General features: G+C 45.8%; 1 protein-coding gene across 12 annotated transcripts in view; it reads right to left on the bottom strand.

The window, feature by feature from the left end:
- dmd (dystrophin) overlaps positions 1-26898 on the bottom strand; it is a 2299423-nt gene that overhangs the window by 1214570 nt on the left and 1057955 nt on the right. For 11 of the 12 annotated variants that reach the window (XM_070893344.1, XM_070893337.1, XM_070893339.1 and 8 more), the window contains 2 exons: positions 25861-26010; positions 13275-13436 (listed from right to left, as the gene is read on the bottom strand). The exons of the other annotated variant lie outside the window; for it this stretch is intronic. In XM_070893344.1, coding sequence (XP_070749445.1) covers positions 13275-13436; positions 25861-26010 — 312 coding nt within the window. The remainder of the gene's footprint in view (positions 1-13274; positions 13437-25860; positions 26011-26898) is intronic. 12 annotated transcript variants of the gene reach the window in all.

Here is a 26898-nt window from a genome sequence, read left to right as displayed (position 1 = left end):
TCAACAAAGCCAGGGAAAATTGGGATGTAATGACTATGTTCTATCAAGCTTGAGTTTTAAAAATTTGGAGATTGTAGGAGGAAGAAAGTCTGAAGGAGATAAGAGTTCCCACAGTTTCACATTTCTGGAAAGTAATTTATTAGAATAGGAGACTGTGTAATGAGTCTTAATTTCAATACATTGGGAAGGTAACGAGCAGAAATGTACAGGATGTTGTATTTAGAGCTCAGAAGAATCACAAGGAGAAAGTTCAAAACAGTACTGACCGTAGCAATATTAATGATGCAGTGAAAGACAAGAAAGGTTGGGTCAGAGTGGGAAAGATTTTATGTTTTCTGTACAGAAGTGCAAGAGCAATGCCAGAAGACCCTCTTGAGATATGAGAATGGACATCAAGTTTTAGATTAGAGTGCGTTAAAAGTTGTTGAGGGAAAATAAAATGCTTGAAGTGATTGAACACAAACCCAGTGCACCACCTGGGCTACGTTCAATGGTGTTGTTCAATTATTTGAAGATGTTAGTTAATCTTCCATGAGGGCTCCATGATTTCCTGTGTGCTAAAAAAACAATAAACCCAGCACCCCTTTGCAGGGTACAGTCATCTCAAATTTTTCCCCCTGCTGTATGAACATGTCAGAATCTTTCCCATATCCCACAAGATTGTAAGATACATGCCAGATTTAACTACATCAATAAATGAAAAGAAAATTATGAACCCTCGCATCTCAACTGTGGCCTTAACAACACATTTTGACTATTTTTTATATGGAACCCAACCAGAATTAGCTGAAACAGCTCGATGATTATGATTTTGTCATTGTCACTTTGGTGCTCCTCGTTATAGTCACATGGCTACTGGGGACCAATGAGCAGTGACTGCGGTAAATCAATGCGAGTTTTTCCCCACACACCAATTACAGTCCTCGAAGTACAAGGAGCAGCTACCACAGAAAGTCACACGGTTACCAGGGTCTAAACATAAAATCACAGAATCCTCGCTTCCATGCCTTTATGGGCATTTATCCAAAGTCCTAACAATCAAACAGAACAACCAGGCCGTTTAAATGATCAGTTGCAACCAATTAGATTACTAGAAAGCAACACAACGAGAAAGGTCATGTGATCAGTGGACAGTGGATAGTCAAGGGGTTATAGGGGGGGAGGAATTTAACACAATCACAATCACTAAGGAGGTGGTACTCAGTAAGATAATGGGACTAAAGGCAGATAAATCCCCTGGACCTGATGGCTTGCATCCTAGAGTCTTAAGAGAAGTAGCGGCAGGGATAGTTGATGCACTGTTTGTAATTTACCAAAATTCCCTGGAATCTGGGGAGTTCCCAGCAGATTGGAAAACTGCGAATGTAACGCCCTTATTTAAAAAAGGAGGCAGACAAAAAGCAGGAAACTATAGACCAGTTAGCCTAACATCTGTGGTTGGGAAAATGTTGGAGTCCATTATTAAAGAAGCAGTAGCAGGACAGTTGGAAAAGCAAAATTCGGTCAGGCAGAGTCAGCATGGATTTATGAAGGGGAAGTCATGTTTGACAAATCTGCTGGAATTCTTTGAGGATGTAACGAACAGGGTGGATAAAGGGGAACCAGTGGATATGGTGTATTTGGACTTCCAGAAGGCATTTGACAAGGTGCCACATAAAAGGTTACTGCACAAGATAAAAGTTCAAGGGGTTGGGGGTAATATACTAGCATGGATAGAGGATTGGCTAATGAACAGACAACTGAGTCGGGATAAATGGTTCATTCTCGGGTTGGCAATCAGTAACTAGTGGGGTGCCGCAGGGATAAGTTCTGAGACCCCAACTATTTACAATCTATATCAATGACTTGGAAGAAGGGACTGAGTGTAACATAGCCAAGTTTGCTGATGATACAAAGATGGGAGGAAAAGCAATGTGTGAGGAGGACACAAAAAATCTGCAAATGGACATAGACAGGCTAAGAGAGTGGGCAAAAATTTGCAGATGGAGTACAATGTTGGAAAGTTTGAGGTCATGCACTTTGGCAGAAAAAAATCAAAGAGAAAGTTATTATTTAAATGGAGAAAGATTGCAAAGTGCTGCAGTACAGCAGGACCTGGGGGTACTTGTGCATGAAACACAAAAGGATAGTATGCTGGTACAGCAAGTGATCAGGAAAGCCAATGGAATATTGGTCTTTATTGCAAAGGGGATGGAGTATAAAAGCAGGGAAGTCTTGCTACAGTTATACAAGGTATTGGTGAGGACACATCTGGAATACTGCGTGCAGTTTTGGTTTCCATATTTACGAAAGGATATACTTGCTTTAGAGGTAGTTCAGAGAAGGTTCACCAGGTTGATTCCGGAGATGAGGGGGTTGACCTATGAGGAGAGGTTGAGTAGGTTGGGTTTGGAATTCAGAAGATTGAGAGATGATCTTATTGAAACGTATAAGATTATGAAGGGACTTGACAAGGTGGGATTCGCTGCCTCAGAGAGCTGTGGAAGCTGGTTCATTGAATAAATTTAAGACAGAGAGAGACAGTTTCTTAACCAGTAAGGGAATAAGGGGTTATGGGGAGCAGGCTGGGAAGTGGACCTGAATCCATGATCGGATCAGCCAAGATCGTATAAAATGGTGGAGCAGGGTCGAGGGGCCTTATGGCCTAATCCTGCTCCTATTACTTAGTTCTTATCACTACTGGTCAATAAGATTGCTTAAAAAAGCACAATTTTGGTAGATAAATAAGGGAGCAGACGTTTATTTATAATTTGAGTCATTATGCTGATGTGCTCTGGTAATCTGCAGATGGCAGAGCCTCAGCAAGTGATGCAGCAGGTCACGTGATGAATGAGTTAATTCAGGTTTTTCATGTTTGAAAGACATTTCTTTAATTATACGATTTAAAAGGACTGTACGAGCTTGACAACGTGCCAGTGCCAGGTTTTAATGCATTTTTCCTTGTTGATGCCATCATATGATAATATGAGTGGAAATGGTGCATGATGTTGTTTAGGCATTGATTCTCTTTAGTGTACAGATGTTGGGTGAGGAGAATATTGGGTTAAGCTGTGATGTCCCCCTTCCCGCTGCCAACACTCACTGTCCGCATTCACACGCGATCAGTGGCCACTTGACAACATTTCAGAGTGCTGCTGTCACCTGTGGAAACATTCCCCACCATTGCAAATTTCCTCAGTTTGTTAATTGTGGTGAAAATTATAGAAGTGTTCTCGTTAACTTTATTGACAATTTCATTGCAAAAATCTTCCTTCAGTGAGGCAGCACCTACAGGACAGGAGCAGAGAAATTTGAGAGCATTTAAAAAAAGACATTGGGGCTGCTTTTAACCAGGCACTAATGGGCGTCCAAATGGGGTTGGTAGTCTGACCGTCCAGTTAATGCCGAAGCTCTGGCTGGGGTTATTTTTAAAATGGGTCTGCCGATGGCCAGCTGAGACGCCACCTGTTTTACATAATAAGCCCTTTTTATATGCAAATTGGAGACCTATTAACCCGACTGGCATTTTGAGAGACTGGGCGTTACCAGTTAGACTGGTGGTACAGCCAAAGAAGAGCAAAAAACGCAAATTCAAAATTATTGTTGTGAAGCCAGGAGTGCTGCTGTGGACCCCATTAAATTAATCTTGGCCTGTGCTGCCCGGCCCTCCCCCCTTGCCCCTCACCCTCCCGAGGACTTACCTTGCTGCCGGCATGGGCATGCTCTGCCCATTAACTGACCAAAAGTTAAAATGTACTAATCTCCAGTAAATAAGCAATACATGGCACGATATATTTCAGGGATTTGATCACGTAATCAGTGAGTAAGAAGTCAGGGACTTTGTTACACCAGTTACAGTTACTCATAGCATAAAAATAATAATCTATCAATTATACCTTGCGTATAAATGTTCTTAATTGCTGATTTCAATTAAAAATAATACAATTGTGCAAAAATGATGTCGGGCTGCAGAACCCTGGAACCAGATAAGGAACAATTTAATGCTGCACTGAGGCGGGGGTAATATAGGGCATGTCTGGATGGATAAAGTAAGATTGCTTGAATGGTCCCTCTTAACCATGTGATCGGGTTTGACAACTCTTTGCAGTTATTATAGAAGTTGCTGCAGTTCAGGGTGTGTTGCTGTGGGATGGCAATCTCCTGAGGTGGTGATGATGAGAAACGAAATGGCAGTACCAGAGATCGGATGCAGGCAGCAGCTGTGAGAAGCTTCCTGAGCAGACATGGACATGGGAGAAAAAGTGGGTACTGAGATGTGTGGGTATACCGACTGTTCAACATTTTGCAAAATGAGAGGCAATGCCGTGAATTGGGGTGCTGGATTATTATGGAGGGGGAAGGGGATATGGTAGATTATGAAATGATTGTCACGAGCTTTACCTTCACTTCAACTCGACAGTCACTTCCCAGCATTCGCTTCAAACAACCACAGGGTGGTGTGCAAGGCACATTCTCTTTATCACTTACAACAAAAAATATCAATAGTACATGAAAGCCTCAGTTATTTTTACTCAGATCAACAATACTTGCCCAAACTATAGCTGCAGCAAAAATTACAGTTGGGATCCTTTTACTTTTTGGGAACTTGAAATGCAAGAGTTGCTGAACTGAATTTAAAGGGACTGCTTTTTACTGCGGTGAAGTATCTGCTTTGTGTTAATCATGCAATAATGGGAGACACACCTGGGGATTATAACCAAATCCATAGCTTTCTTTAATGGATTAAGTAGATTTTGTCTATAATCCCTGTGGGTGGGATTACATGGTCAATGAAGAAATTCAAGGCTTTTGGTGAAAACAATGGTTCAGAAAAAGCAAAGACTCTTCCAAACGTATTTTACTTATATAAAAAAAAACGACCTCTAATCATAGAAACATAGAAACATAGAAAATAGGTGCAGGAGCAGGCCATTCAGCCCTTCTAGCCTGCACTGCCATTCAATGAGTTCATGGCTGAACATGAAACTTCAGTACCCCCTTCCTGCTTTCTCGCCATAACCCTTGATCCCCCGAGTAGTAAGGACTTCATCTAACTCCCTTTTGAATATATTTAGTGAATTGGCCTCAACTACTTTCTGTGGTAGAGAATTCCACAGGGTCAGCACTCTCTGGGTGAAGAAGTTTCTCCTCATCTCGGTCCTAAATGGCTTACCCCTTATCCTTAGACTGTGACCCCTGGTTCTGGACTTCCCCAACATTGGAAACATTCTTCCTGCATCTAACCTGTCTAAACCCGTCAGAATTTTAAACGTTTCTATGAGGTCCCCTCTCATTCTTCTGAACTCCAGTGAATACAAGCCCAGTTGATCCAGTCTTTCTTGATAGGTCAGTCCCGCCATCCCGGGAATCAGTCTGGTGAATCTTCGCTGCACTCCCTCAATAGCAAGAATGTCCTTCCTCAAGTTAGGAGACCAAAACTGTATACAATACTCCAGGTGTGGCCTCACCAAGGCCCTGTACAACTGTAGCAACACCTCCCTGCCCCTGTATTTGCTTTACCAGATAAAAACTGAGTGTGGACAAGCACCTGCTATCCTGAGGGAAACTTCAGGGGGATACTTTTATTAGATGGTTCAATTAGTCGAATCAAGTATTTAAAACCTTTTTTGTAATACCATGTAATACTCAAGTTATTCTGTTCCATAATGGGGAATTAAGAAAAAATGTATTTCCAAACAGGTGTTGAATGTGAGGCACAGTTGGCTCTTCTCTCAAAGTGGAATCATATTTCTAATTGTAGCCAATAACTACGCTGTTTAGTTGTACTTACTTTAATCCTTTTTAACTGTGTTTCCAAAATTGAACTTCCTCCAATATTCTTCTACATATGACTGTTTCCCAGGCAACCATTATTGTGTGCTGCCTCTTTGCAAGTTCAGGAGGAAGTATACAGGACAGGTACTGACCATTTAGTCGGACCTGTCTTGTGACACCACTCTTTTATTCAGGTCAAAGCAATTGTTGTTGGATTTGTCCTGTAAAATCATATATGGCCCAACTTTGGCCATGACTTGCATCAATTTTTTTGGAGTAAGTTGTTTTTTCTGGCAAAAGTTAAAAAATGCCATTTCCCCCCCAAAATTTGCTCCAGAGTAAGTCAGTTCGGTACGATTTTTTTTTTAGGTCTGTTTTTTTTTCCAAAAGGGGGCGTTCCCAGACACTTATGCCAGTTTTGGCCATTTATGCCACTTTGGCCAGCAAAAACTTACTCCAAATCGATTTGGTCAGCGTATGTGGCCAGCTCTGAAAAGCCTTGCGGGAAGTGAAGAAAAAGCAGCGCACATTCGGCAGACGTTAGGGCAGGGATAGGGAAGGGAAGGGAACTGGAGAGGACCTCAACAACCCAGCACCAAACATTGCAAGGAAAAGCTCAAACAATTAAAATACTAATTAAAAATGAAATAAATCCTACCGGAGAAATGAGAGCTGCTGGCTGCGATGTCATGTTGGGGGGGCGGAGGTAGCCAGAGAGAGAGAAAGAGATGCTGGTATACAAAACACTCTTTCTCCACCGCCCCCCCCACTCCCCCCCCCGCAACACTCTTTCTCTTCCCCCCCCAAAACACTCTTTCTCCCCTCCCCCCCGCAAAACACTCTTTTTCTCTCCCCCCACCCCCCGCCAAAACTCTCCTCCTCACCGCCCCCAACCCACTCTCCCAGAATCAAAACTCTTAAGCACAACAATAAATAAAAAATAAAACCGAAGTCCTACCTCGCCCAGGAGCTCAGCGGGCCGGCCTGTGCGGGAGGCCACTCGGCTGTGGATAGGGTGCAGTGAAATCGGGGCATCCCTTCGGCCGGGGATAGGGGCTGCGAACATCGGGTCCTGCTCACAGGAGCATGCGTGCAAACTTCACTGCGCATGCGCGCAGGTGCCGGCATTGTTTTCGGCGGCTGGCCTGTTGCTCCGCCCCCCACTTCAGAATGCCCGCCACGCCGGGTCTCCGGGGACTGTGAAGAGCGGCGAGGATGGGGCGAATTTTTCCAGGCGCCGTTTCCAGCGCGCACAGTCGGCGCACTTCAGGTCAGTGCACCGAAAAAAGGGATTGGGCAAAGTTGGGCCCATTGAGTCTATTATTCCTACAACCAGTGGCTGTCACGGCAACTACTATCTTGCACGTTTATGCTCCTGGGACTTCCTAGCAACAACAGGACATATTGATGAAGTGCACAATCACACCATGCAGGTTACAGATAACTTGTTTGCCCAGTCCAGTGAACTGATTTATTTCTCCATGGAAAATTGGCAGCAACATGAAGGAACCTTGCATTTTTACCATCTGCATGGATTCTACAAACTAAAGGCCATTATTGATAACACACATGTGGCCATACAATCCCCACAGATAATGCCACTTACTTCAGGAACATAAAAGTACTTCATGAAGGTGCAGCTGACTATAAGCACAGAATCATGCACATTAATGCACAATTCCCCAGTCAACTAATCAACAGAATTGCCCAGGGTTTGCAATAAGACACATGGATAGAAACATTTTTCCACAGCTATCTTGCTCTCCCCACTGTAAATGAAGTGTCAACAACAACTTGCAGTTATTTCGTTCCTTTTAATCTGCGGATATATCATGATACATCACAGAGTTGTAAAGACATCTATGATCAAAATTGCCCTCCGCACCTTTCCAAATAAATTATAATTCTCCATCCCAATCCTTGGGGAGGAGAATCGAGGGATTTTGCTCTCTTTTTGTTTGAGTTTCAGTCAGGGCAGTGTTTCTGGCGGCTTCAGGGTGAAAGTGGGTCTGGAGCAGGCCAGAAGACAGGTGGTGTCATCAATGTCACTCTGACACGTAGCAACATCCCTCCCCTTCAGTTAAAGCGGAGGGCCCCTGCGAGCTCTTCGGCCACTTTAGTGGTGCCCACTGCGCCACAGGGAAGGCTTCAGCTGGGCCAGCGGTCCAACACCCAAGAGAGGGTGCTGGGCTGCCAGCTGAATCCGTGGCCGCTATGGTCGGGCTGACTTCAGAGTCAGCAGACAATTAAAATAAAACGGCGGACACACCGCCCAGCCACTGGCAACTTCCTGGAAAATCTGTGGGGGGCGCTGACTGGCGGCTGCTCCGCTCCCGCGAAACAATTTCTCTCGTGGGGCAGAAAGAGGCCGCCGCCAAGCGGTAAGGGGCACATGCCCAACAGGGGCGCCAACACGGGCGGGGTGGAAACCCGTTTCTGCCGCCCCCGGGGAAATTTCTGACGGATTAGTCCATCCGCCTGCTCCCGGTCGGAAAGGCCCTCCCACCCCATTACCGCATGTTAGAGGCGGCAATGGACCTTAAGGAGGTAAATTCGGCCCCCTGATGTTTAGCCAAAGGAGACATGAAAGAGGCAGGTTTTAAGAAAGAAGGAGAGAGGGGTGGTGAGAGGGAAGGCAATTTCAGAGAATGGGACATTGGCAGCTGAAGACGTGACTGCCAATGGTGAGGTAAGAGGAGTGAATATGCACAATAGACTGAAGTCAGTTGAAATGAGAGTATGACGGAGGGTTGAACAGAAGGAGCAAGTTATAAAAATAGGGAAGGGCAGGTCGATGGCTCAATTTAAACAAAAGGATAAGACTTAAATTTGAGCCATTACAAAACCAAGAGCCAATGTAGTTCAATGAGTGCCAGAGTGATGGAAAAGCATGGCTTGGTGTGGAATAGAATAGGGGCAGCAGAATGTGGGACAACCTGAACTTTATGGAGGGTGGGAGGCCAGCCGAAGAGTCTGGAGGTGACAAAGTCATGAATGGGGCTGGCAGTGGCAGATGGTCTGAGGTAGGATCAGAGGTGGATGATGTTACCTAGGTGGGAGAACGTGATGTGTTGTCTTTGTGTTGTGAGCGAATACACAGTCAGAAATTCAGCTTGGGAAGAACAGGATGCTGAGGTTGTGAACAATTTGGTTCAGCACGAGGCAGTTGCTGGGGAAGGGGATGGAATTGTTGGCAAGGGAACGGAGTTTGTGGAGGAAGCATTGGGGTCTTTCCAATGTTTAACTGGAGGAAATTGAAGCTTAGCCAAGTAGTCTGACAACACGGAGAGAGCGGAGTGAACAAAAGAGGAGGTGCAGAGTTTGAGCTCGGTGTCACCAGCGTACATGTGGAAGCTAACTCCATGTCTGCAATTGATTGTCCAAGGGGGAGAATGTAGATGAGGAAGAGAAGGGGGGTCAAGGATAAATCCTTGGGGGATTCCAGAGGTAACGATGCCGGGGCGGTAAGAGAAGCCATTACTGGAGATGCTCCAGCTACACGCAAGAGTGGAATCAATCGATAGCAGTCCCATTGAGCTGGACAATGGAGGAAAGGTGTTGGAGCAGGATGATATGGTCGACTGTGTCCAAGTCTGTGCCCTTGGACGTGAAGATAGGGGGTCATAAATCTAAACTTTATAGGGTTAAAAGCTGCTGAGGGAAGAATATGTTTGCCAAGAAAGTGATTCAAGCTCCACTCTACATGATGGTGTCGAAATTCAGGCCCGCCAGAAACCTGCCGCACTGACCGTCCTTTTGCCGCCATTACCACCGCTATGGTTGCAGCGGCCATTGGATCGATTTTCAGTGATTTTTTGAAAGAAATGATGGTCAGCGGTAATGAGCAGCGGGAATGGGGACTTAAAACTGAGTTGAGAAGGAATTTCTTCTCCCAGAGGGTTATGAATCTGTGGAATTCTCTGCCCAAGGAAGCAGTTGAGGCTAGCTCATTGAATGTATTCAAATCACAGATCGATAGATTTTTAACCAATAAGGGAATTAAGGGTTATGGGGAGCGGGCGGGTAAGTGGAGCTGAGTCCACGGCCAGATCAGCCATGATCTTGTTGAATGGCGGAGCAGGCTCGAGGGGCTACTCCTGTTCCTAATTCTTATGTTCTTATGTTCTTTGAGTGGTGTGGGTGGGTAGATTGGAGCACAATTACCACAGGGAGATTCACCCTTCTGCTGATTTACAGCTAATGAGCCAGCTGCTGAAGGCCAGGGTTTGCAGCTAGGCCCTGAGGAGCGAAGGCCTTGCAGTGAAGGCCATGGCTGGTACTGCTGTACCAAGGAGGGTAACTCGATTCTCTGACAGGGAGCTGGAGACCCTAATGCAGGCTGTCAAGGGAAGGAGGTGAGGCCTGTACCCAGATACAGGGAGACCCACTCGTGAAGTTTTTACTAATGCCTGGAGGGAGATCGCTGTGGAGGTCTCAGGGACCTCCATCCATGATCAGACAATGTCGGAAAAGTTTGAACAACATCATCCATTTGACGAAAGGGAGTACCTGTTCCACCAACTGCTGACCTTCCATCTGCGAGCCTATCCTTCATCCTTCTCTTATTTCCCACCTTCACTGTATAGTCACTGAAGCAGCATTTCACTGCTGAGGCCTGTATGTGTGTGTGTTTTCGCAATGGAGGCTCCCTTTCATCTCACAGTTACAGCTGCATGTCAGGGAGACACACTTGTGCACTCATTTCTAATGTGCCATCACAGTGGTACTCACCAACCATTCTTTGTTTTGCAGGCCAAACTTACTCATAATAGATTGCAGCAAAGGAGGACTGGTGGTGGCGAGCCCCAGCTTCAAATCTTCACACCCTTGGAGGAGAGGGTCGAGGCACTCGTGGGCAGACATGGTGCCTTCCCTGTAGCCTCTGGTACTGCCGATGTCGATGTGGGTAAATGAAGGCCCTCCTTTAATGCTATCTCTCCCTGAATGCTACAGCACCTACTGTGCCTTTCCCTCTGAAAGTGCGCTAGTTGCAGCCTCCATGCGTCAATTCCCCACCTCCACCTCACAGCAGGCCTTCTCCCATTTATGTTTGAAGATGAGACCCCCCCCCGCCCCATGGCTTCCGGTACTGGCGATGCCGATGTGGGCCTATCTGCGCAGGTTACAATGTGACAGTGGGCAATTATGTATGGAGGCACTCATTGAGATGGCCATGGAAAGTAGAAGCTGAAGGTTCATGTGGTGATGAAATAATCTAAATCGAGCAGCTATTAGATGTGTCTGCACTTCCCTTGCAGGGTTGGGATGGCGACGACGCCTTCTCCTGCTGCTGCACCTCCTCCTCCTCCTGCTGCTGTGCCTCCTCCTGTGGTGGTATTGCCGGATCAACCTCCAGCGGCTGTCCCCTCATGACAGCCAGGTTATGCAGCATGCAGCAGATGACCACGAAGATGGAGACCCGTTCAGGTGAGTACTGCAATACGCCACCAGAGCAGTCCGGGCAACGAAACCTTTGTTTGCGGATTCTGTTGCAGTGCACGATGATGCACCTGGTGGCAGAATGAGCGTCGTTGTAGGCATGCTCGCCTACAGTCCTGGGGTTCCGAAGGGGAGTCAGCAGCCATGTGGACAGGGGATACCCCTTATCCCCAAGCAGCCAGCCACAATCCTGGTTTGGCCCAGTGAAGAGGGTGGGCACACTGCTCTGGCACAGGATGAAGGAATCGTGGCTGCTGCCTGGATCCCTGGCATCAACTGCCAGGATCCTGCGCTGGTGGTCACATACCAGCTGGACATTCAGGAGTGGAATCCCTTTCTGTTCATGAAAATCTCTAGGTGGTTTTGTGGCGCTCTCAGTCCGACATGTGGGCAGTCGATGGCCCCCTGCACCCTGTGTAACCCTGCAATCTGGGCAAATCCAGCCTCCCGCTCAACCTGCTTCTCCCTGCTCATTGGGAAGGAGATATATTGCAGTCTTCTCGGTCACCTGCCAGATGGAGCGATGGGCGGAGAATGGTGATATGTTGAAAATGTCTGCAGTTGCAGACTGGAAAGAGCCAGTAGCGTAGAAGTTGAGAGCTATGTTCACTTTTGTCTCAATGCTGAGAGCTGCCCGCAGCCTTGTGTGAGGCTCCAGATCTGGCCACAGGACATTGCATAGCTCCCTCAGGATGTCCTTCTTAAACCAGAGTCTTCGCACACATTGCTCATCCAGGAAGGAAAACGGACATCGGTACACCCTTGCACGGTAGGGCCTCCTTGCCACAGGTCTGTGCTGGGCCCTTCCGATAACATCTGGCTGATCGCTTTATCCCTCTTTCTGCTGATGTTCCTGCGCCTCTGCGGTGTAGGGGGTGGGGGGGGGGGGTCAGCATACCTGACCCTCCTCCTCACGCCATCTCCCCCGGCCAACCATGTTGGGCAGCCCATGACTGCTGCCTCCCTTGTCCACTGCCTCTGGACCCATTGCTAACGGCACTGCCTTCTCCTGTGTGCCGGCCTCCTCTCACACTGTGGACAAGGCGTTCCCCTTGTAACACTGAGCCCATTAAATCTGAAAAACTTTTCAAAACTCTCCAAAAGTTCTCAGAGATCCGCTGCCATTTTGCAAATCCCGACAAAGAACTCCACAAAATTTCGGTGAAAAAAAACCCGATTCCAACAATCCGCCTTTCTCCTCTGCGGGCGGTCTTGAGCAGCCCGGCAAAAGTGCTCTGACTCGAAAAGCTAGCGGGGGCACTGTCAGGAAACAGGCAGGCTTTTCTCTTGTGAATATGGGTGCCGGGGCAGAGCGGCAGCGGTGCGCACTCCAATTGCGCCATCATGGCCGCAAGCCCCACACGGCCGCGGAAGTTGGGGGTGCGGGGGGCTGGGGGGGTGGAAGTGACCACCACCGCAAAAACTCCTGCACTAAATATCGGTCGTGGCGGCCATTCGACTGCAAAGCGACAGCCATTGGATTCCGGCGATAACAGGCCTCATCGGCTCCCTGAATTTCGGCCCCGGTGTGTCCTGGGGGTATGCAATACGAAAGTAATTGATGAATGTACAGTGGAAACATCAACTAAAGGGTGGATGTGTTGGAGGAGTGGAAGAGGTCATTGATATAAAGGACGAAAAGAGCGGAGAGAGAACCCATGAACTGACAAGAAAAGAATAAAAAGTTGAACCATGAACGAGAGCATAGTTAAGTGATTTAAAAGGAAACTGGATAACTATGAATAAGCTGCTGCCAACAATCAGAGAAATATAATTGAAATGCAATTGCAGAATGATGCCTTATATGCAGCATAACGAGGAGAGGCCATGTGCTTGTACAGCTTCTGTGGCAACACCAATTTTTTTTTTTAAGATCCTGTGCTTTGCATGAGAACGATCAACAAACACAAAAAAGAATGTCATGCTTTAAGTACTTGCATTTAAGAATTCCATCAAATAATTGGCCTGCTTAATTCCCCTCTTATTTTTAATTAGAATTGACATTTTCTCAGTTCTGAAAAAAACATAGCTGTTCTTACTGATTTGCAAATTAACTTAAAGTAATTAGCTTTCTGACATACCTGAGCTTCTTGAGGGACCTGGGCCGCATCAATTCTGTCAGCAATGTATGACGTTAGCTGTTTGTCAATCAATGCGAGAGATTCTTGGATTAAACGAAGGGTTTTGTCTGTCTCCTGTGCTGATTGAATGCTCTGCTCAAGGACTTTCTGTCTTCTTACAGCCTGGAAGGGTCAGGGAAAAACAAGTCATTAACACTCTCTGCTTCATCTCTTGCGTCAGCAGAACTCCAAGATCTTCTGAGAATAACAATAAGCAGTAACTTATTGAAATAAGAGAAGTTCCTTAATTGTTTTCTGTTTGTTTCCATTCCACAATGTCCTACAGTAAAGGCTAGTGCATATATTAAAGAAATGAAATAATCGGGATGATTTTCCAAGTGAAGAAAAAAGTGAAGAACGGGTGCTGACCCCAGTTGAATAGTAATGTGCAAACAACACTCAAATGTTCTCAGTCAGCTCATTTGCATCATTAATCACAGATCCAGGTCAAGTGTAAAGAGCACACTAATGGTAAGAAGAAAAAATAACATGAGTGAAATTTAAAGACGTGTGTCACAATGAGGGAGGGACAAAAATTCAAACCTGCATCTCACTCCTTTACAGCAGTGACTACATTTCAAAAGTTCTTAATTAACTGTGAAGTACTTTGGCATGTCGTGCGAGTGTGAAAGGCACTATATACTTGCAATTACCCTCTTCGCAGTTTTTCCTAATGCTGAGAAAAGATTTTTCCAGTGCTAAGAGATTAAGAAGTGACATCAAAATATGAAGGAAAATAAAGACCACTGTGCAGATTTAAGGCCAGAGCTGATCAATGCGGTCATGGGCTGTGTCAGCTCCATGTTCGCGGAGCAGGCTCGAGGGGCCGTATGGCCTACTCCTGCTCCTATTTCTTTTGCATTTTAGCAGCAAGTGCCCTTACAGCAGATGATGAATGTCTGCATCCAACTCTGCTTCCTCAGACTCTGAAGGCAGTTCCCCAAAGCTTTGCAAGGTAGGTGTTAGAATACTTGCAAATATGATTGGTGGCTTATTAGCAGATATAGCCAATAGTGCTTTGCAGTATGACGCTGTTCTTGGGCTACTTCTGAAAATCCATCCAGAAAAATTGCTGATCAGGCTTCGCACTTAGTTAGGTCATTGTGCTTCCTGCCACAACTGACCTTGAAAATGAGAACTTCCACACGTTTTTTCAAAATTTCTTCTTGGGATGTGTGCAACACTGGCAAGGCTATATTTATTGCACATCCTTAGATGTCCAGAGAGGGTGGTGGGCATTCTCTTTAAACTGCTGCAGTCCTTGTGCTTACACATTTGTGTTGGGCAGCGAATCTCAGCATTTTGACCCAGCAACGATGAAGGAGTGGCGATATATGTTCAAGTTAAGATGGCCGATAACTTAGAGGTGATGGTGTTCCTCGGATATTGCTGCTCTTGGTCCTCTCAGTGGTAGAGGTCAAAAGGAAGGGAAGTGCTGATGAAGTAACTTTAGCGAGTAGCTGCAGTGCATCCACTGGATACAGCAGCTTCAATGTGTTGTTAATGGAGGGGGTGGATATGGAGTTCACTGACAGGGTGCAATCAAGGAAATCGCTCTGTGTTATAGGTATCAAACTTTGAGTATTCTATCACATTTCTGATTTGAACCTTGTAGGTGATGGAAAGGTATTGAGCTGCTCATTAGAGTACCCAGCCTCTGCCCACACCTGTAGCCATTATGTTGATCTAGTTGGTCCAGTTCAGCATCTGGTCAGTGGCGATTCCTCAAGATATTGATAGTCAGAGAATTAGCAGTGATGTTGCCATTGAAGATCAGGAAGAGATGGCTGGGCTTCCATTTGTTCAAGATTGTCATTACATATCACGTCTGTGGTGCAACTTGTCAGCCCAAGCCTGAATATTGTCAAAGTCCTGCTGTAGGCCGGCCTCGGCTGCACCATTATCAAACTAGTTAATGGAGCTGAATATTGTATAATCATCGACGACATTCCTACTCTTTACAATGGAGGGAAGGTCATTGGCAAACAAACTGAAAATGATTGGCTGAGGATACTTCTGTGATGTCCAGGGCTGGATGATAAGCCTCCAACAACCATAACCACTGTTCTTTGGGTTAGGTATGACTCTAGCCACTGGGGGTTCGAGAGGTTGGAGTTTCCCTTTGAACCCATTTGGCTAGGGCTCCTGATGCCATACTAGGTTGTAGGTAGCCTTGTTCACTGATAACTTTTACCGATACTCAGTTTGGGTTCTGCCAGAACCACTCGGTACCAGACCTTATCGCAGCTTTAATCCAGACATGGAGATTCTTCTGCCCACCCCAGCGGAAATGTGCATTGTGTGCAAACGAGATGGAAACCAGGGTCTCCACCTCCTTCTCTTAGTACTAATGCCCTGAAAACTAGCACACAAGGAGTATTCGAATGAGGAAACTTAGCACCAATATCTCTCAAATGCTGATAATTGTTAGGCAGCACAGGTACACGTTCCTTAAAAATCCAGAAAGTCATTCCAGTAAGATGCTGATCGAAGGCCTCCTGCCTTGACTTAATTAAGTCATCCAGGTGAGCTTCACAATTGCTCACAAAACAAGGTTACATCCAGCACCCACACGGAAAAGCAGATCTGCCTTATAGAATATATAGATCTGAGATTTATTAGACAAATTGCTAACCATTCCATAATTTCACTATAAATAATGAAATTCCAATATCACTGAAGAAACAAAACAAGTTAAACATATTTGTTTTGCTTCTTCTTTTAAATTATTTACCAGAAAAAAGAATGGGAATTCTGGTTTTGTCAATCCGATATTCCATCAAAAGAACTTAAGGGACGACGATGCTCAGTATATTCAAGCAAAATTGATTTTGTGTGCTACAGGATTAGCAGTTCTTGTGCACTAAGCAATTTCACACACATTCATTCCCGAGCTTTTCAACTTCCACAGGAATGGCTATTGAATTCAATGACTTAGTTCCACCATTTTTTTATTTTGCTGCGCTAAGTTCACTCACTCTGCTGTGATTCTAAACACATAGCATCACAATAACTGACAGATGATCTACTGAATATTTAACTTTTTTGTATAATGTCAAATCTACTGTGGAATGAAGGGAAAGGTACTAATGTATCTTTATTTTAATTGCTGGCTTATTTAAGAAAAGCATCAAGTAGACTGCACAAAGATAATGGGGTAGATTGTCATCTTCACTACTGGGTGGTAATCTGGCAGAGTGGATTGCCTGCACTTTATAAAACCCACATCATTGAAATGAATGGAATGAAAATCAGATGGGTTCTATAGTGGTGGGCGATCTGCTCCACCATATTTAACACAAAGCGGTGAAGATGAAAATCTGCTCCAACATGATATAGGAAAAATTCACAGCTTTTAAAAAAAAAGACGGTCGTGATCTTAGTGGAGACACAGGAACATATTTTCCTCTGCAAGTATAATACCATTCAGTGAACTTTCATTATAAACTGTAAAAAATAACTAACTTTAGAAAGTAAGGGAAATAGACCCTGTAATCTTTCAAAAAAGAATAGTCCAACATAAAGATTAGCAAAGACCTTAAATGGGAAACTGCCTCAAATCAAAACATTGCAGAGGGTGATATCTATACACTCACCTCTCAATGGGCTCAATTTTCCCCAAGCCCGTTTTCTGGCGTATTGCCAGAGTTACGCCCATTTTTCTAGGCCAGAAATGCACCAGAAATATTTTGCCGAAGTTTCCCCGATGTATCATTCAAATTTGGCACCGCGCAACATATCCAGTCACCTCGGGGGGTGGAGCCTGTTGTCTGCACCGAAAAACAAAGCATGCGCAGAAAAAAAACGTTATGTTTTTGACGTCGTTCCAATGGACACGCAAGCTCAGTACAGCTCGGATTTGGCAATCGGCCATTTTTAAAGAACCAGTTGTTTGTGTGAGAACATTGGGAGCTGCAGTAATACAAGATGCAACGCAGTACAAGGACCAAGAGTTTCTTACTGGAAGAAGTGGAGGAACTAGTTACTGTGATTGAGAACAGATGGCAGGAGCTGGACACCAGCAGAGGTCACATAAAGGTTCCACTCAAAGAAATGAAGAAACGCTGGAACCAAGTTGCAGAAGAATACTGTGCAATGGTGAGCACCACGAGATCTGGAGGCCAGTGTAAAAAGAAATGGCAGGACCTTGGTCAAGTGCAAGTAATATTTTCATTTATTCAATGGAATTACAATTGTAAATGTTGCATTTTCATCTTTGCAGAGGAAAGTGGCACACAACAAAAGGAAAAGAACTCGAACACGAGGAGGCCCAGCAAATCTGCACCCACTGACATCCTTGGAAGAGCGGGTCACTACTTTGATGGGTCCTGCCTGGAGAAAAACAAACAGTACTGCACAAGCTGGGCCCACACCCGAGGGAGAGGATAAGTCCTGCAAATTCATCGTGGCCCTTCAAATCAACCTGCTGCCTGCGATGTGTGAGCCTACTCATGCCACCCACTCTGCCCCCTCCTCTGCTGCTAACCTTTTGACTGTTCTGTTATATTTTGCAGAATTTGAGGTCAACCCTGACGATGCAGAAGATTCAGACATGGACGAGCCTGAAGAGGAGAACATCTTCCAATTCATCCATGGGGGTGAGGGGGAGGGGATGGAGCTGGATGAAGCTCCCACTGTTGTACTGACTTTGGAGGAGGTGCTGCTCATGGAGATGACAGCCCCTTCCGTGACTAGTGGTTTGAGTGTTGGTGGGACATTCCATGGTTTCACAGCTTCCCAGGTTGCAGGTCCCAGTGGTGTGGTGCAGCGAGGCACACCCAGGGCCCCACCTTCCCAGGTTGCAGGTCCCAGTGGTTTGGTGCAGCGAGGCAGAACCAGGGCCCCACCATCTCAGGCTGTGGGTCCCAGTGTTAGGGTGCGAGCCACACCCATGGGGAGGAGGGGAAGGAGAGCTGGACCGTGCTCTCCTGAGGTGCAGGATCTAACAGATGTGGTTCAGATGATGTAATTGAGTGCGGAGAGCATTGACCTTACCCGATCACTCTTGGATGCCATCAGTGGGATGAGTGATGAGGTAGCGGGACTGTCGGGAGAAGTAACAGCAATGACACAAGAAATGGGAACGATATCCAGGGCCATCGGTGAGGAAATAGTGGCCATGAGGGAGGGAATGTCAGAGGTAGTGCTAACCAAGTCACTGACCATGAGAGAGGGAATGTTGCAGGTTGTTGAGACACTGTCAGGGTGCATGAGGGACGGCATGTTGGAGTTAGCTGCTGCAATAAGGGAACATGCCCAGACCCCGCGCACGTTGACAGAATCAACTGCCACTCCCACTGCAATCCCCACACCAGCCTCTGAAGAGCCCCAAGCCAGGCCCTCCAACTTGTCGCCTGATGCTGACGCCCCCCCATCCTCAAGAGGTGTGCAGTACCCGAGATGTTAGAAAGAATAAGCTTGGTATCAAGCCCAGAAACACTGTGCCACCGCCTGCGGGCTTGGAGTGTCCAAGACAAAGCGTAGCAGGCGATCTTAAAATAAGGGGGATGAGAAATTGGTGCAGACTTTCTTTGTTGCTGTTGTTATTATTATTGTTACTGTTGTAACTGTTCTCAAATTAAATGGTTTTTGTAAGTTATGTAAATTTACAAGTTTGTAAGTGATCTTAAAGTTTTTAAGTGATCTTAAAGAGTGATATTAAAGTAAAGTTTGATACAAGTATAATTTTATGAAAGTTAAGTATATTGTAAACTTTTGAATAAAATATATTTTACATTAAAGCTGAATCATGTTTCATTAACACAACACAACATTACGGAACAGCTCCAAACAGTAAATATGTCCATGTGGAATAGTTGTCGCTGAGCCCTCAGGCGTCAGTAAAGCATTCGCGGATGAGCTGCTGGCGCAAGGCTCGAGCAATTGTTAAAGGAGCACGATGGCCTGCCCTCTTCCTCCTCCATCTCCTGGTCATCACCTGCATCTTCCACGTCATTATCATCAGCCACTCTCACCGCAGGTGGGTCTTCCACGACCAGGTGCTGCTGCCTCATGATGGCTAAGTTATGCAGCATGCTGCACACAACAGTGAACTGACCGACAATCTCAGGGGAGTACAGCAAGTAGCCTCAGGAATGGTCCAGGCATCGGAAACGCTGTTTCAATATGCCAATGGTCCTCTCGATGACGCTGCGACATGTTGTATTGATGGTCAGCTTCCGTCCGGGTTAGGTGTAGGGGCATCATGAGCCAGGTGGCGAGGCCGTACCCTTTGTCTCCCAGTAGCCAGCTCTGCCCCCCTTCTGGCTGCTGCTGAATCATGGCAGATATAATGCTGTCGCGTTGGATGAACGCATCATGGGTGCTCTCAGAGTATCTTGCATCGACTGACATGATATGATGCATGTCGTCACACACGAGCTGCACATTAATGGAGTGGAAGCCTTTTCTGTTCCTGTACATCTCGGAATCCTCCAAAGGTGCTCACAAGGCAATGTGGGTACAATCAATGCAGCCCCATACCTTAGAGGAGCCAGCAATCCTGGAGAAGCCCACAGCCCTGTCATGCATTGCTTGGGCGGTCATGGGGAACTTTATGAAGTCATTCCTACGCACGTACAGTGCAGCCGTGACCTGGCGAATGGGGACATGTGTTGCATGTTGAGAAATAGCCACACATTCCCAGTTGTAGCTTGAAACGATCCGGAAGCATAGAATGAAAGTGCAGCTGTAACCTTCATTTCAACTGGCAAAGCAGTCCTCCTGATGCTTCTAGGTTGCAGGTCTGCTTTGACCAACTCACAGATCTCAGTTAAAACTTCTTTGCAGAAACGCAGCCTTCTGACACAGTCTGCATTACTCAGGTGGAGGTACGAATGCCTGTCTCGATATACCCGAGGTGGGTCAGGCCTCCTGCCCAGCACCCTACGGGCTCTGATGTTCCTGATGCAATGAAGTTGAATCAATTGTCTCCTACACAGCACCATGATGCAGAAGGCTTGCACAAGGTGTGGCATTGTCAATATTGCCCCCATACTTAAATGTAACCTTTGAAAGAAGCTCAAAATGGCAGGAAAGCAGGCAGCACAGGTTCGCAGTTGTATTTCTCCAGGTCTGTATGGATGGACCACACCCAAAGGACTTGTGACTTCACCTCTCTCACCGCCCCCCCCCCCCCCAATCACCCCCCCACCCCCGAGTCTTGTGCCTTCTCTCTCTCCCATTCCCTCCCTGGGCTCCAAGCCTTCCGATCGGCACCTCGCTCTCTCTCTCTCCTCCTCCTCCCCTGCCCATGGCTTGTTTTGTAGCCGAACCCAGAGCCCCTGTGTCCGGGCGCAGAGCCGATTCTGCCGGCCAAAGCTATGACCCTCCAGCCCTGCTTCAAGACGTTCGGTGGTGGCATGTGAGTGAGTAAAAAAATGAGAAAACTTCTGAAATCCAACAAATTTACACTTCTACGTTGACAGTTAAAGAAATGTTGAACTTGATTATTGATTTTGACAGTGTTCTTGACTCCCTCCAAAATCTTCGATTTAAAAACAATGGCGTCTTTCAGCGCAGATTTGTGAACGTGCACTGGTTTTCTTAACTCACCAGAAGGTTTTTCTCAACTCACCAGAAAATTCGCCAACTTACGAGAAAGAAATGTTGGCCAAACTGCGAACAACTGAAAAAAAACGGCGCAGAAATTAGGAAACTGTGACATCAAAAAAAACTGGCCCAGAAAAATCTTAACTAAGTCAGTTACACTGGCGCAGGTCGCAGGGGGAGGCTTGGAAAAAAAAAATACGCCAGAAAAAACGGCGCGCACCAAATAAACAACGCAAATGACCAGGGAAAATTGAGCCCAATATTTTTCACTTTGCTATCTTGTGCTTTAAAACCTCTGATTAGAAGCAGACATCTTGTACAGAACTTCAAGTTCCCCTTGTAGGACACAATATTCTGCTCCAGTAACAACACAAGCAGGTTTCGCCAATCATGTGGCCATGGAGTGGAGCTTCAACACATCACAGAAAGAGAAATTCTACACTGCATGTTGGCTCCCAGACTGCCTCTAACCAATAATTAAAAGTGGTAAAAAGGACAATTAAAAGACAATAGTAAGTGTGCAGTCATCTCCCCTTCCAATATTGAAGGACATTGGGTAATTTACTAGAATATAATTCCCATTTAAGATTCAACTTGGGGCTAATAACTAGTGTTGCTACGTTGTGATAAAAATTATGTCACGTTCTTGCAACTTGTTGATTTTCATTCCAATTAAATCAAACTGCAACAAGACTGTTCATGATTGGCTGAAAAAAATGAGACAATGCTCTTAGCTTACGGCTAATCAAATTTTAAGTTTGTCAGCACAGTAAGAGGATGTGGAGGAAGTAGGTTTGCAGGATTAAAACTAATAAAACATTTTAATAATATTAAAACTTACACAGTATTCCAAATATTTGCTAAATGTGGAATAACCTACTGTGTACTGATATACAAATTGCTAAGGTAATTTGATTTCGTTCACATGGAAATATGATTATATAAAGTCCAGGACAGTGTAATCATTTGATTTATAGGTTGTGTGACAGACTTTGTCTGTTCTCATCTAGGGCGTTCCTGTTATTGCAATGTGTGTATAAGCTTCTGTACTTTGTATCTTCAAATTATTGCTATGTGTGTAAGTTTCAGATTAGCACATCCTTTCTGTTGATCATAGTACCCGTATTAAAAAGGGTTTTGGTCTCTCAAAAAGGGGTAGAGGAATTGGCCTGGAGGTACAGGCTGTTCCTTTCCCTTTCACTATGTGCTCATGCCTCGAGTGGCTGATCCTCCGGGATTGGGGTGAAGACACACTGGAAGTCATTTTCAACTATGATGGGGGCGGTAAACTGCAGGTAGCAGATCGACTGCCCGTTATACGCCCTGCCTGAATTTTCCTTTCCAATTACTTTAATGGGCGGGTTGTGTAATCAGTGGCCGATCCTCTATCGCTAATTTTATGCCCTGCCAAAGTTGAAAATCATCCCTCTTTTTGCATCAGAGTAGAAAGAGAGCTTCAGTGGAACTATGCTACACCCAGCTTGAGAGTTCATGATGCTGATCATAAGTGGTAAAAAATGGAAAAGTATCCCATCCCACAGAACTCACTTCACCTCAAATTGAAAGACGCATTTAAATATATTAATTTTAAAAGCAGAAACAAAATAAATATCTGATGTCGCTCATCATTCAAATGCCAAAACATTTCAAATGCAGTAAAATGGGCATATGTTCAGAGGAAAATCAAACTTCACCATGGAGGAAATAATCTCAAAAATAAATACTAGAGCTTAAACTGGAACAACTGCAGAACTTGGAAAGACAAATAAAGGGTTACAAAAATCTGCACAACAGTCCTAAATGAGAGGTCTATGCAATTCAGTGTTCATTTATATAGGCTGCTGTAAATGAGCAGTCAGATCATTCTACAGAATCAGCACCCTCCTGTTGGACAAATTCTTCTGCATGCATCATTAATCCAAGTGGCCATGGGGATAAAGTCAAGCATTAAAAAACAATTTGCATGAAAGATAGAATAAAACAGAGAAAGATGCATGGTCTTACTGCTTTGTAGCAAACTTGAAATTCAAATTGTCTACTGGGATCAAACAGGTCATTCGTAACTTAGTTAAAAATACTGGAATGAGTTAACAACAAAACATAATTAGATAGCTTATACATCTAGGAACTAGGTAACTCAGGGCATTAGAAAACTGTCCATTTATCTGTGAAACCTGGGTTTAAATTTAGCTGAAATAGATGAGATGAAGGTTTCATAAACCACACTGGCTGCTGTTACATAGGGCCCAAGTTTCCACACGCGCCTAGAACGGCGCAGTCCCGACCTGGACGCCCGTTTTTCGCGCCACAAAGTGCGCCTAAAAAAATCGTCGGTATTCTCCACCTACCTGCAGGTCCTCTGGCCCTCGGCGCAGCCAGCACGAGCTGTGGGGGGGAGGGAGCCAGGTCCCTGCGCTGAAAACAGTGCCTGGACCTCTGCACATGCGCGCTACAGTGGGCACGCAAGTGCAGTAGCTCCAGGCGCCCAAAACTGTGTGGGAGGGGCCCGAAGCACGCAGCCCCTAGCCCTGGCCCAATGGCTTCACTGGGGCTGCGTGAATAAGGCTCCTCCCACGGCCAGCTCCTGCTCCCCCCCCCCACCCCCGACCAGACCCGACACTCGCTCCCCGGCCCCCCCCCCGCCTCCGGACCAGACCCGACACCCGCTCCCCCCCCCCCCTGTTCCTCCGGACCAGACCAGACCCAACACCCGCTCCCCCCCCCCCCCGTTCCTCCGGACCAGACCAGACCCGACACCCGCTCCCCCCCCGCCCTGCCTCCGGACCAGACCCGACACCCGCTCCCCCCCCGCCCTGCCTCCGGACCAGACCCGACACCCGCTCCCCGCCACCCCCCTGCCTCCGGACCAGACCAGACCCAACACCCGCTCCCCCCCCGCCCTGCCTCTGGACCAGACCAGACCCGACACCCCCCCCCCCCCCCCCGCCTCTGGACCAGACCCGACACCCGCTCCCCCCCCGCCCTGCCTCCGGACCAGACCCGACACCCACCCCCCCCCCCCCCCCTGCCTCCGGACCAGACCAGACCCGACACCCGCTCCCCGCCCCCCCCCCAACCTTACTACTACTGTTTGGTGGTCTGTACAAAGCTCCCACCAGCGTTTTCTGCCCTTTGGTATTCCGCAGCTCCACCCATACTGATTCCACATCATCCAAGCCAATGTCCTTCCTTATTAATGCATTAATTTCCTCTTTAACCAGCAACGCCACCCTGCCTCCTTTTCCTTTCTGTCTATCTTTCCTAAATGTTGAATACCCCTGGATGTTGACTTCCCAGCCTTGGTCACCCTGGAGCCATGTCTCTGTGATGCCAATTACATATCCATTAACTGCTATCTGTGCAGTTCATTCGTCCACGTTATTCCGAATACTCCTCGCATTGAAGCACAGAGCCTTCAAGCTTGTCTTTTTAACACACTTTGCCCCTTTAGAATTTTGCTGCAATGTGGCCCTTTTTGTTTTTTGCCTTGGGTTTCTCTGCCCTCCACTTTTACTCTTCTCCGTTCTATCTTTTGCTTCTGTCTCCCTTTTATTTCCATCTGCCTCCCTGCATTGGTTCCCATCCCCCTGCCATATTAGTTTAACTCCTCCCCAACAGCACTAGCAAACACTCCCCCTAGGACATTGGTTCCGGACCTGCCCAGGTGCAGACTGTCCGGTTTGTACTGGTCCCACCTCCCCCAGAACCGGTTCCAATGCCCCAGGAATTTGAATCCCTCCCTTCTGCACCATTCCTCAAGCCACGTATTTATCTGAGCTATCCTGCAATTCCTACTCTGACTTGCAAGTGGCACTGGTAGCAATCCTCAGATTACTACTTTTGAGGTCTTACTTTTTAATTTAGCTCCTTGCTCCCTAAATTCATCTCGTAGAACCTCATCCCGTTGTTTACACATATCGTTGGTACCTATGTGCACCATGACAACTGGCTGTTCACCCTCCCTTTTGAAGATGAAACAAGTGAAAAATGTTATGCTCAATATCAATATAACACAAAATTGTCCTGAAAATTTTCAGTATGCACCAGAGAAATATAAATCAATTCCCAGAGCCACCACTAAACTGGATATAGTTTTACTGTTGCTAGGATGACTTACGAATTGGGAGTAGGCCAGGGACAATGGCAAAAACTACTGTCCGGTAGGTTTGCACTGTAAAGAGCTGACTGAGAGAGCACTAACTGTGGCTGCTTGTGAGAAGATTACTGGACTCCCATTCAGGGGGTTCCACTTTGGATTCGTCCATCACAATAATCACTGAAACTGGTCTCATCCTTGCTTACTCTTCATCGGGTTACTTACTATAGGGGGCACTACACTGCACTGAATTGCTACACCAGATCGGAGAAAAAAACTTCAAAAGTTTGACTCCCAAACTTTCAGTCTATCTGAAGGACTAATCAAGAAAATTGATGGACTCCTGAAAGGCTTGGTAACTAATTAAGAACATTTATGATGGCAGGAGAACTCTGTGACACACAGACAACAGATTACCTGCAACATCACACAGCACAACTGATTACTTCTATGTAAAGCACATTGTGCAAATTCCATTCATATTCAATGCCTTACAACTTAATCCAGCCCTTCAGCCAATGAAAGACCTGAACCCTATCAATACTTACTCGTGACCAAATGTACAGATCAGCGTAACATTTATACCTTGTACAGGATTATTAGAAATGCACCAAAGGAAATACTGCAAATAGATAGGCTAAATGGACCTAATGTCTCCTCTTGGCTGAAACTGTTACTATGTATATGCAAATAGTTTGCGATCCACATTGTATTGTTGCCCAAGAAAATGCGTAAACTTAGCACAATTCAGTAAAAAGCTTGGCAAAAAACCAAATCTTTCTAAAAGGTTTGTTTTACTTGATCCTGGCCAGTGCCATGAAGCCCTATCAAAAACATAAACAGTAATATCATCCAAGGATTATTAAGTCATTTGAACATACAGCGATGCATCCGCCTCACCTGTTGCAAGAGCTCCTCCCAACGAGTATTGAATGTCTCAAGCTTTTCATTGATCAGCTCATCCAGGATTTCACCATCAGTCAGTGTCTGCGCCAACTCACGGATTTGATTTTGATTATCCTCTGGATGACGCATGACACTTTCCAGGGACTGAAACAAATCCAGAACACGAGAAGTAAATGACGAAGAAGTACAGCTTTATCAGGTAGGTTGTGTTTTTACATAAATATATGTAAATATACATAGGTTAGTATGTGATACAAGGCTATAACACATCAGTGAATTCAGATAACAGCAAAACAGTTGATCAACTTCCGACCATTTAGTAAGAGTGGAGATAAGCCCATAGCAGAGATAAGCCTGTAAATATTTTGATTAGTAAAACATTTCAAAAGGACGATAAGCTCAGTGAAGTGGAACTGTACCACATAATTCATGCTCGAGTGCTGTCAAGTCTCACTTCAAAGCAAGATAAAAGGAATAAAATGGCTTGCATTTGTATATATATATACTGACCTCTCCACACACAATGACAGAAACAAACTGAATTTGTAGCATTCTACCTTTGAAACTGCCGCAAAACTTAGAGATTGAAGCACAGGCTTGTGCAGAAATCCTGAAGTTGTGCTCTGTCAATGACAGCTCCGAAACTGGCCACAGGTTACACGTTACCCTCCCAATACCTACACCTCAAGTCTCTGAACACCTCAGAATGATTTCTGTGAACATGTCCATTCTTTCTCCGAGTGTATGAAAAGTTCTTACTCTGGTCCCTAGCAACTATTTCTAAATCAGTGTTCTACTTGAAGCATTGCTATCCTTTGTTGGCAATAAATGATGTATTTTCAGTTAATTTTACATACGCAAGTCTTTTAGCCATCATACAAAGTTTAACTATTATTCAATTCATCATCATCATAGGCAGTCCCTCGGAATCGAGGAAGACTTGCTTCCACTCTTACCATGAGTTCTTGGGTGGCTGAACAGTCCAATACGAGAACCACAGTCTCTGTCACAGGTGGGACAGATAGCCGTTGA

This window comes from Pristiophorus japonicus, chromosome 11 (genome assembly GCF_044704955.1).
Source record: "Pristiophorus japonicus isolate sPriJap1 chromosome 11, sPriJap1.hap1, whole genome shotgun sequence".
In the NCBI taxonomy this organism is placed as follows: domain Eukaryota; kingdom Metazoa; phylum Chordata; class Chondrichthyes; family Pristiophoridae; genus Pristiophorus; species Pristiophorus japonicus.
The sequence above is the reverse complement of the archived record's forward strand: the minus strand, read 5'-3'. Positions and strand labels throughout refer to the sequence as shown.